We start from the raw sequence: 11259 nt of genomic DNA, 5'->3' as shown, positions 1-11259 counted from the left end.
TGAACTAGTAAACTTCTGGTTTGCAATGGCATGTGATTCAATTGCACTAATCTTGGTATAATATAACCTAGATAAAAGTGAGGGTAACTTTTCTATTATAACCCTTTTATTTAAATCATGAGTTGTGATACATAAGTACTCATGATTTTCCTCATTCATAGTTTCAATATGATATCGATTTCGGCGAATATATTTAAAACTCAACAAGTTCCTAAGAGACTTGGTAGATAATAGTGCATTATTTATTATAAATTTTGTTCCTCCGAAAAATAAAATTATAGCTCTTCCGGAGCCTTCTATCACATTGCCCGAGTCAATAATAGTATTAACATATTCTTCTTTTGGCACAAGATGTGTAAAATATATATTACTTTTGAGAATGGTGTGCAAACTTGCACTATCCGTAAGGCAAACATCTTTATTATATGTCTTTGCCATTCTCTTCAAAGACAAATAATAATAATAAAATGAGAGAAGTATATGCACATAAAATTATTTTTTTGATTGAAAATATTTTTCTAAGAAGTATAGTATATACTAAAAATTTTATTATTATTAGCTCATTCAGTAATTTTGAAATTCAAATGTATAAAACTTAAAAAGAAGTTTCTTACATTATTTATTTACATGAATACTTAACAAAGACACATATTAAACTATTTCATCATTGATCAAATAGCCAATATTTCCTTCAGGATCCTCAAAGAAATCAGATACATCATAATGAGTGGTGGAATTTTCATCATTTGAAACAAAATTTGTTTCCTTTTCTTTGTCATCATTTTTCAAGAATGTTTGATAAAGATCAACTAGGTGCTTGGGGTACGACAGGTACGAGACCAACGGTCCTTTCCACCACAATGGAAGCAATTATCCTCAATTGATTTACTTTGTCTATTGTTTCTTTCTTTATCCCACTTCTGGTGAGATCCTTTCTTGTGAATATAATTCTTCTTTTTTCTTCCATAATTTTTCTTGTTATCAAAACTTTGCCATTTACCTCTTCTGGGGTTATGATTTGCCACATTTACTTTAGGAAATGGGGCGGCACCAGCTAGGCACGCTTCATGATTTCTTAAAAGTAACTCATTATTGCGTTCAGTAACAAGAAGGCAAAAAATTAACTCAGAATATTTTTTAAATCTTTTTTTTCGATACTGCTGCTGAAGGAGCACATTTGAGGCATAGAAGGTTGAGAAAATTTTTTCTAACATATCGGACTTGAGGAAGTATCACCGTTTTTTTATTATTGTACCTTTTTTCAAAGTCTTTCTACAGATCTACATGATATTTTAATGTGAGATATTCATTTTTCAATCAAACGTCAAGATGACGATTAAGGAAAATCATGGCTTTGGCTTTATCCTTTTGGGATACATTATTTTCAGCCTTAATGGTATCTCCAAGATCTATTGAATCAAGATGGATTTTAGCATCTAGTATCCATGATAAATAGTTGTTTCCAGATATATCAAGAGAATTAAATTCAAGATGAGAGAGTTTCGACATAATAAAAATTTGTTACCTGGAGTCTTTCTAAAATTTGATCAAAGTCTCGTACTGATAACATGTTGTAGAATAAATAAAGACGATATATAAACTAAAGATGTATAAACAGAAGACTCTAACATTAATATAATTAGCTCAATAAGGATGATTCATATATTTAATAGTAGTAATGAAAAGAGAGAGAGAAAAACTATTAATAGTGTATAAAGAGAGAAAATGGTGTTTTATTGTTTCTGGGTGTAACCCCTTTACTTCATTACATGTATTCATAGGCACAAAAGAGGTAACATTTTCAATTCTCATTAAATTTATCTCTTTTGAGAATGTGAATCGCCTATATTAAATGATGGTCATTCACCTCATTTGATCTTATCACAATAAATTTCAAAGGCTATCGGTTTTAAAAGATTTTTTTTTTCAAAAAATTGAAAGTTAAGGGAACTATGGATAAGTTCGAAGCATGGTTAGTTGCTAACCGATTTGCACAAAAGAAAGAAATTGACTATTTTCAGTATTTTGAAACATATGCACCATTAGCAATAATTGTTACAATTAGAGTATTTATAACACTTGACTCAATTTTTAATTTGGTCATTTATCAAATGGATGTGAAAATAACATTTTTGAATTTGAGTCAAAATTTAATTTAGTCTCTAATATTTTAAACATTATATTTTAGTCTAAAAATTTTTTAAACAGATTCAATATTATCTCACTGTTAACTTTGATACAAATAATTAACATATTGAAGAGCCAATAACATCTAATTTTAATATATAAGTAAAATTGATCTACCAACGATCATCATGTAAAAGCTTTTCCTCTGATTATAGAGCGTTGTTGATTAATTGCTAATATTTGGATTTTTTTATAAGAAGGAAAAGGAGAAGAGGAATTGTTATATTATAAGAAAATTTTGGTTATATTTCTCTAATATATAGGAATAAGAAGATATGACTTAATTAATAACATTGTTAATGTCTACGTCATTCATTCCATTAATTATTCGTGTCAAATTTATCGGCAAGACAACATTAGATTTGTTTAAAATTTTTTAGAAAAAAATAATTTTTTTATAAGATGTCTAGGCAACTCTCTCCCTTTTTATTTTTGTAAATTTAAAATAATTTATTTGACTAAAATATTCTTCAATAACCGTTATAATGTAATTATATATAAATTAATAGTAATTATTTGGTTGGTTTAGTTAAAAAAGATATACTAAAATCAAAGAAAGATGAAGAAGAGGAGCACTTAGGCATACCTCCGAAGGACACAAACACAAACATGTTTTGCTTTTTATGGTTAAAAATTTGTCTGTCCCAATCTTTCTTTAATTTATTTTTATCCCTCTCAAATTTGACCATCATCCATTCTTCTTCTTCTTCTTCAAAATTACTGTCCCCCACACCATATGGCTCTAAAATATATTAATCAAATCTAGACAAATAACAATAAAGAAAAAAGAAAGTAGTCATAGGTTTTAGCAGCTTTTGAAGTGTTTAATTACTATGTTGACTAAGAAAAAGAGGGAGCAAATGATTAGCAGAATGAAGTGATTTAAAGGATCTGACGGAACTTACAAGTTAGTCTCTTAGAGAGAAGAGATAAATTTGTTTAGAGATCTTGAAAAGGTTTTGTCAAAGAATGCATCAACAAAAGCAAGGGCATCTGAAATTCCAGAAACTTAGTTGAACGTTTTATTTGTACTCATTCTTGTGATCATCCAAGAGCATCATTACCATTAATCAAAAGGCATATTAGTGGCTCTCTTCAAATAAATCACAAGAGCGCAAACAAATAAAATTCTTGTTAATAAAATAAACAACTCTTCTGCTAATTCAATTATTTCCCTAACTCCTCAATCATCATATATTCATATGTTCATGACTATATATTTCACCAAAATAGTAATGTTTCAATTGCAGATTAAGAGAGACAAGCTTATGAGTAATCTTTCTAACTGTTACATTGATTGAATTACACTAACGCTAGTAGAAGTGCACCTTATACATTGGAGATTCTTATTACAAACTTTACCCACATATTCATTTATATAAAGTGGGCATTCCTTTCATGATTTGCTACATTCATTGGTTACATCCGCAGTCAAAAGAAAGAAATAGTTGGTGCTCTACTCTGTTACATGTTCGACACTTCACCAATTGCAAAAAAAAAAATCTACTTATGATTGCAGACAATAATGACCTATAAAACTAAGTGTCGAACACTAAATGGATCGGACCATAAATTTTTTTGTTGTTTTGGGAGCACCCAAGAATCTATCCCAAGAGGGAAAAAGTCAAAGAAAGTGATAGATACAACATTAGCACCAACCCAAAGTTCTCCTAAGACTCATTGAGCTTCATCCTCTGGTGCCCGGTGATACATGATGGTATCTGCTGCATTGGGATCAGCATGATACTGGCCATAGATGGCATAAACACCAACCATGACAAGACTTAGAACCACAAATCTCACCCACGCTTCATGATGTAACTGTAAATGGAAGAAATGCATCAATTATATGCCAGTTTTAGTACATAAAATAATCAACTATAACCTTTTCATAGAGGTGATATTTTAATTTTACTGACTTTTCAGAAACATCATGGCTTCATGAGGCATACCTGAGCAAATAAGAATATATTAAAAAAGATGCAAAGGCATGGCAGAAGGGGAACTCCAGGGCAAGAAAATCCTGGTGCATCTGAATAAGCCTGGGATAGAAAACAATAGAGCGAAACAGAATTAATGGGAGGAAAAACAGAACATCTAAATACAACAAACACATGAGTGAATTTCAAAATTTCTAATATTATGAAGACCAAGAAGTATAACTCGTGACCGTTACATTGCTTTTTCTTTTTGGGGAGCTTGACACATTCCGCCGAAATTATGTTTGTAACTTCGTTGTATTTGCAGGAAACAACACAACACATAATTCCAGGTTCCTTTCCCCCAACAACTAAAACAAAATTTTATCGAAACACTGTCTCAGACTATTAATAAAATATATTCCAAAAGAGCAAGCACCTGGCGGATAAGAAGAGCAGCAGAAGCACCTACTGCAACAAGTATAGCTAGAATCATAAAAATAGGCGAAGCATCATAACGGAATAAGAGCCCAGTAGCGAATCCACAAGCAGCAATAGCAACGAGGCAAATTACACCCTCCTGCTTAGCTGAAATTGATAATTGACTATTTGTCCTATCTTTCCACCGAAGTACTACAACACATGCCGAGACAACTGAGTAGCCAGTCTGAAATAAGAGAAAATATGGGATGAAGTGTATTAACTAGCATAGACCACTGAGCAAAATTACACTTTTCCTTAGTTATAGACATATGTAACAATTTAACAAAGTGTTCTATGATGCAAAGCAACTTTCAATGAAGAGTGCAAATTGTTTTTTTAACGATGGAGGAGAAAAAATAAAAAAAAAAAGAAATAGCACACTCTCCTCACAAATTCAATTACAATATTCCCTCTTTACCCAACTTCACTTTGTACCAAAGAAATTTCCTTTAACAAAACATTCATACACTGATTTGGTTCACACTCTCAGGACCAACAAATTAGAACACTTACCAGTGTACCAACAGAGAGAATGTGTGAAAGCATTGTTACATTCAATAGTCCAGCCAAAACACTGGCAACACATCCAACCCAGACCTGTGAATGAATAGGAGTGTGCCGTTTGGAGTTAACTCTGGCAAATATCGAGGGTAGTAAACCATCCCTGCCAAGCCCGAGATACAACCGAGACTGCTCATCAAAAACATCCAATCACTTAAATTAGCACTTGCCTCAAAGCACTTCAATCAGCTACATCATAATTCAAAAGTGATTCACCTGAACGTAGAGACCAACAAGGAGTGTTGTTGTAAGTCCAGCAATGGCACCAATACTAATCAGAACAGATACAAATTTTAATCCTTTTGATGTAAAAGCTTCAGCCAAAGGAGCATCTTCTCCAAGATACATGTATGGGACCATCCCCGTAATAACTAAGCATACTCCAATATACAATGCAATACATACTAAGAGGCTTCCAATTATGCCTATTGGCAAATCCCGCTGAAATATCACAAAGATAATCGTTGGTGAATTGATTTATGAGAATAGAAGAGGAGAAAAACTTTGAATGGAATACAAGACTTTCAATTAGTTGCAGCAGATGCATATATTATTCTGTGATGGTAGCTTTGTTACACAGATATACAGCAGTACAAGCACATTTACAAAATGACCTGTTCTTATTGGCAATGATGATATCAATGATTATTCGTATTAGTCATAGTAGTAATAAAGCATTAAAGCAACAGTGGCAGCAACTATTTAAAACAAAATCAAATACATACAATCTAATGCCTCTACATCCGGTAAAAGATATGACATCTAGCAAATTCACAACTCACTGGAGCAATTTTCGAGTCACAAGATAAAATACCTGCGGTCTCTTAGATTCTTCGGCAGAATTGGCAACTGCATCAAATCCAACATAAGCAAAGAAGACTACAGTAGCTCCAGTAAATATGCTTTTTATGCCATTCGGAGCAAAGGGAGACCAGTTAGAAACATCAACCTCAAAAGCTCCAACAAGAACGACAACTATAACAATGACTATCTGCAACAAACAGTAAATAATTTCTGATTCTCTTCTCATTCTAACCCAAAGATTAACACGGCTTAATATATAATGTGGTAACTGGTAAGATGGAAAGGAACCTTGGTCACTGTCATGAATGCATTCACAGCCGAAGATTCTCCAACACCCCAGCAAAGAATCAGAGTGAGAAGAATTAGGAGAATTGGAGCCAAGACATTGATGGACAGAACTTCCCCAATGTTCTGACCATGTCCAATCCAGTCTGGAATGTTATCCTTCAACACAGGGAAGAGCTCTAGAATTGACACCACATAGCTTGCCAGGCTTCTTGCTATGCTAGCTGCTCCAATATGATAGTCAAGCATTAATTGTGCAAAAACAAGGAAAGCAGTGATCTCATTAAAGGCCGTGTATGTGTATAGATACGCTCCTCCGACAACAGCAGGGAAACGAGAAGCTAGCTCGGCATAACAGAGTGCATTTACAACGCATGATGCTCCGGCAAGTATAAAACTGATTGTTACTCCTGCATTACAAAAGCAAACATTGAATAAGGCCACTACAAGATAAACCTTACATCCAAGACCAGGCCTCACTTCCAAATATTATGATATTCAAAGACCAATACTAAGCTACACCGCCAATCCTCCTCCCCCTACCCTAGAACTTGAACCTCCAATATACCCTCCCAATCCCCAAAAAGAAGTGCTACTCCTCCTAATTCGCAATATCTGTCAGCTTTGGAATTTCAGTACATTCATAACTAAATGTATCTAGATACAAACAGTATCCGGATTCAGTTGATGAATGCACCAAGCCTCTAAAATGATAATTGATGAACATTGTATTATGGAACTTTCTCTTGCATGTTTGAACCAATAAACACAAATAAAAAACTTAGGATGAATCTATCACAGCTCAAATCAAACTATTGTCAAGTGAACTTCATAAATAGGTGTGTGCCATAATAATAGTAATCACTAAAAGCTAGATGAAATTTCAAACAGCTATTGTTTCAATTTTTTAGCGTTTCATAAGAAAGCAACAAGCTCAGCAACATCAAATAAATAATAAAAGTTAAAATTGGAAGGCATACCGGGTCCAGCGTCACGGGCGACGGTACCGGTGACGACGAATATGCCGGCGCCGATGGAAGCACCGATCCCGAGGAGGACTAGGTCGAGGACTCCAAGGCGGCGGGAGAGTCCCCGGCCGTTGCTTTCAGCGGCCGCCTTCTCCGCCGGAGAGACAAGGCGCTTTGATCGGAGCGCCGACGACCAGAAACCGGACCAGCCGGAAGAGGCGGAGGAGGAGGAAGGTGCGCCACCACCAGTTCCCATAGTGAATGGAGAAGAGGAGAGAGAAAGCTTTTGGATTTAGAGTGACAAACATCGAAATGATTAATGAACGCATTGATGAAGAAAAGAAAAGTACGGCACGGTAAGAACAAACCAAAAAAAACGTCAACGAGTCTGAAACCCAGTTTTTTTATTGGAAATAAATTGTTTGTGGGTAAACAAAAATATAACAAAATTAAAAGGAAAATAAAACTCTAAATTTCTAGTATTCAATTAAAAAATTCATAAAAATTGAACAAGTTATAGTTAATCAACAATAACATTACTGTTATAATGAATAACTAAATTTTATATTGAATTTAAATCAGTGACTTCTTCTATAATACCTTTAATTAATTAATTATGATATGTATGGTATTTAAGATAATTAATTTCTCTTACTATTTTAAACCTACAATAATACATATTAACTTTGTTAAAAAAAATTAACCTGAAAATAATTTTAAAACATTTGTTCGCGTAGTCTAAATTTTAATTACTACAGAAATGAATACTTTGTAGCTGCGTTGTTTGAAAAGAAAAAATGGTGTGACATGGGACCAGGTTGAATCCAAGTTAACCAGTTAGCATGGAGTCCAAAAGCGTGACATGTGATAATCTTCCTGTGGTTGTGGTTGTGGATCTCCATACGTAGATATTAGATACATACATACAAATATCTAAGTTTGACTTGCCTCAAAACCCATTATATACTAAAATAATTTAATAATATGAAATAATTGTCGATATAAAATAAAAATACATGTCCTAATAATATTAAGTTATTTAAAGCTTGATTTCACGTTAAACTATTGGATACATTTCAAGTGCACTGGAGAACACCGGTGCACCAGTTATTTTAACGATTGATTTTAATTAATATATATTATATATATTTTTTATAATTTAAATCAACGGTTAAAATAACTGGTACACCGATACTCCCGGTACATTTGAAATGTTTTCTAAACTATTAGTTACATATCAAGTTGCGGTTAAATTAGTTTACAATGCGTTTAAGTAGACAACTATTATTATTATTATTATTAATTATTATTATTATTATTATTATTTGAAGACACTTTTTTCTTCTGTCAGATATTTTAAGTTTGATTATCTTATTATTTGTTTATAATATATATTTGTTATTTTTTTATAAAACTAAAAACATAAAATTTAGTTTATTTTATTAAAAATGGTTTTTTTATAATCATTATAAGTATACATAAATTAGTACTGGTTGTTTGATTGATTCAAATAATGGCTAATTTTGTTGCATATGAGACCAAGTTTGGTGTAACGTCAGAGTTATGGAATTTAGGAGAGTTTTACACTGTTGTGACAGTAGTTAGGTCTGAAAAAAATTGGACCGTTCAATTTTTTACAGTTGAAAGGGAACACAAATTAGACTATTTGATTTGTGGTTGAAAGATGTCTGTTTGTAAAGAAATTGGACCCATCAATTTCATGCATGGATGGTAAAATTGTTGTGGTCCAAAAAAATCGGACCAACCGATTTCAAAGCTATTTGAAGACAAAAATTTGGCTGGACAATGAAATCGGACCCACCAATTTCTATGTTTCCAATTTTTTTTTGGTGGGCCTTTCCACTAATCGGATTGCCCGACTTGAGTGGTCAAAAAAATTTGAATCATGAAAAAAGCGGTCGGACGGTCCGATTTAGGTTTATATATATATACCCAACCCAAAACTGAGGGATAGATATCTGAGACTTGGCACTTTTTTCTTAATAACTTGCGACAACATGTTGTGATACGTGATGGTGTGAGTCTTATCTCCAATCGGCACGATTCCATCAGATCAGCTATTACTCGTAGTAACGGAGTTTGGTCTCCTCTCAAAGCATTCCGCATGTTTTGTATCAGACACATAGAGTCCAACTTCTTGAGGAAGTTCAAAGCTCCGTATCTACAGAAGCTTATCGTCAATATCGGTATGATAGTTACTATTACAGTTATTCTTTAACCCAGTTATTATACTGAACGTTGTTTATACTGTCCTTCTTCCAGATCATTCAATGCTCTCCTAAAGTGAGCAAGACTACGATATCTATAGGGACGATCAGCACGCTCCCAGTTACGCCACCTGACATCAGACAATTTCTTAATTAACTTTTATCAATCAAATTAAAAAAACAGCGTGCTACACTTTTTCAAAGCATATAGTAATTAAATTTACCTGTTTGCAATCGGAAAGAGTAGAGGATTGCCAGGAATCAGCGCAAGAAATGGTAGATGGATCCAAGCCCAAGTAAGCAAAAGTGTTAGTGGACCATCAATTTCTTTACAGTCGACACGAGTTGTCCTACACAATGCTCTATACAGGTGTGCCAGGCATGCCAATCCCCAACTAAACTGTATGATCCCAGCAAAATTACGGAGTAATGGTAGAAACTTCCAGTGCAGCGCTGCTCCAGACTTATCTCCAAACATAACGGTCCCAAACAATAACATTATATGGCACTTCATGTATCTCTGAATGTAAATATCATCAGCCAACACTAAACGATCCTTCAATCCTCGAAACCATGTCAGCTTGATGAAACTTCCTCTACAGTCTGCCTTCCTAGGTGCAACACCAAACTGATCCAAGCATTTAGCCTCTAACGTCTCATAACTATTGAGTGTCGGTCCTGTAACTGGCAGACCATTCGTCAGAAGACCAAGAATTATCACCACGTCCTCCAGGATCACAGCACACTCACCAACCGAAAAATAGAATGTGAGTCTCATGACGCCATCTCTTGATCAAAACATTAACCAATGCCGACTGACATTGGACAACTCCAATATGTGAAACATGATAAAAGCCAATGCCCCATAAATTTTCCTCCACTATTAGATTGTATGGATCCGGCGGCAAGTAGTGGTCACATTGCAACATCCATAAATCTTACAAAACGTAACCATAGACCACATTAAACAAATATAACCTTTTTTAATTAACAAATAAAATTTGTATAATAATAATAATAATAATAATAATAATAATAATAATAATAATAATAATAATAATAATAATAATACATTAATTATATCAGTTTCAACAATTATTATATTAAAACAATTTTAAAATTTATATTTTTAACATAACAAACAATCTCAAATAACTATCATATTCTACTCTAACAACATACAATAATAAATCATTAATCCTTTATTAAATATATATATTACACTCATAATAAAATAATTAGTTCAATAATTTTACTATATCTCCTATATTATACTCATAATAATTATTTATTGTCATACCTTAATACAAATTATTACTACAATAAATTTATTATTAACAATTAATACTACTCAATTTATTTATGGTCAAACCTATAATCTTAATAAAAATGATTACTATATTAATAATAACTCATATTATTTAATTTATTATTACACATATAATCTTAAAAAAATTATTACTGCAATTAATAACAATTAATATTAATTATGTTATTATCATTCATACCTACACATTTTAATAAAAATTATTACCACAAAACAATTGATAACAATTAATTTATTATCATACGTCCAATTATTATTACTACACTAATCTCTAATATTATCACTATAATTTATTATATTATTACTAATTTTTAACATTATCACTATTATCTTAATTAAATCAAAATATTTAAAAATTAGTACTATACTAATTTCTAACATTATCACGGTCATAATAAATTACTACTAATCTCTAACATTATCACTATTATCTTAATTAAATCAAAAATATTTAAACATTAGCACTACACTAATCTCTAATATTGTCACTATATTTT

At 32.4% G+C, this 11259-nt stretch overlaps 2 protein-coding genes across 2 annotated transcripts; both read right to left on the bottom strand.

The window, feature by feature from the left end:
- Nucleotides 1–3453: 3453 nt before the first annotated feature.
- Nucleotides 3454–8016, bottom strand: LOC112797709 (cationic amino acid transporter 9, chloroplastic). The gene is made up of 8 exons (XM_025840779.3): nucleotides 7220–8016; nucleotides 6243–6649; nucleotides 5965–6141; nucleotides 5367–5591; nucleotides 5103–5279; nucleotides 4546–4773; nucleotides 4140–4229; nucleotides 3454–4008 (listed from the first exon to the last, which is right to left on the bottom strand). Exons 1-8 carry the CDS (start codon nucleotides 7461–7463, stop codon nucleotides 3865–3867), a joined length of 1692 nt encoding a protein of 563 aa, XP_025696564.1. The 5' UTR covers nucleotides 7464–8016; the 3' UTR covers nucleotides 3454–3864.
- Nucleotides 8017–9281: 1265 nt separating this feature from the next.
- Nucleotides 9282–10213, bottom strand: LOC140184255 (protein MAIN-LIKE 2-like). The gene is made up of 3 exons (XM_072234573.1): nucleotides 9660–10213; nucleotides 9461–9566; nucleotides 9282–9389 (listed from the first exon to the last, which is right to left on the bottom strand). The coding sequence occupies exons 1-3, from the start codon at nucleotides 10211–10213 to the stop codon at nucleotides 9282–9284; spliced, it is 768 nt and encodes a 255-aa protein (XP_072090674.1).
- Between the last annotated feature and the right edge of the window lie 1046 nt (nucleotides 10214–11259).

The sequence above is a fragment of the Arachis hypogaea genome, chromosome 4 (genome assembly GCF_003086295.3).
Source record: "Arachis hypogaea cultivar Tifrunner chromosome 4, arahy.Tifrunner.gnm2.J5K5, whole genome shotgun sequence".
Lineage (NCBI taxonomy): Eukaryota > Viridiplantae > Streptophyta > Magnoliopsida > Fabales > Fabaceae > Arachis > Arachis hypogaea.
The sequence above is the reverse complement of the archived record's forward strand: the minus strand, read 5'-3'. Positions and strand labels throughout refer to the sequence as shown.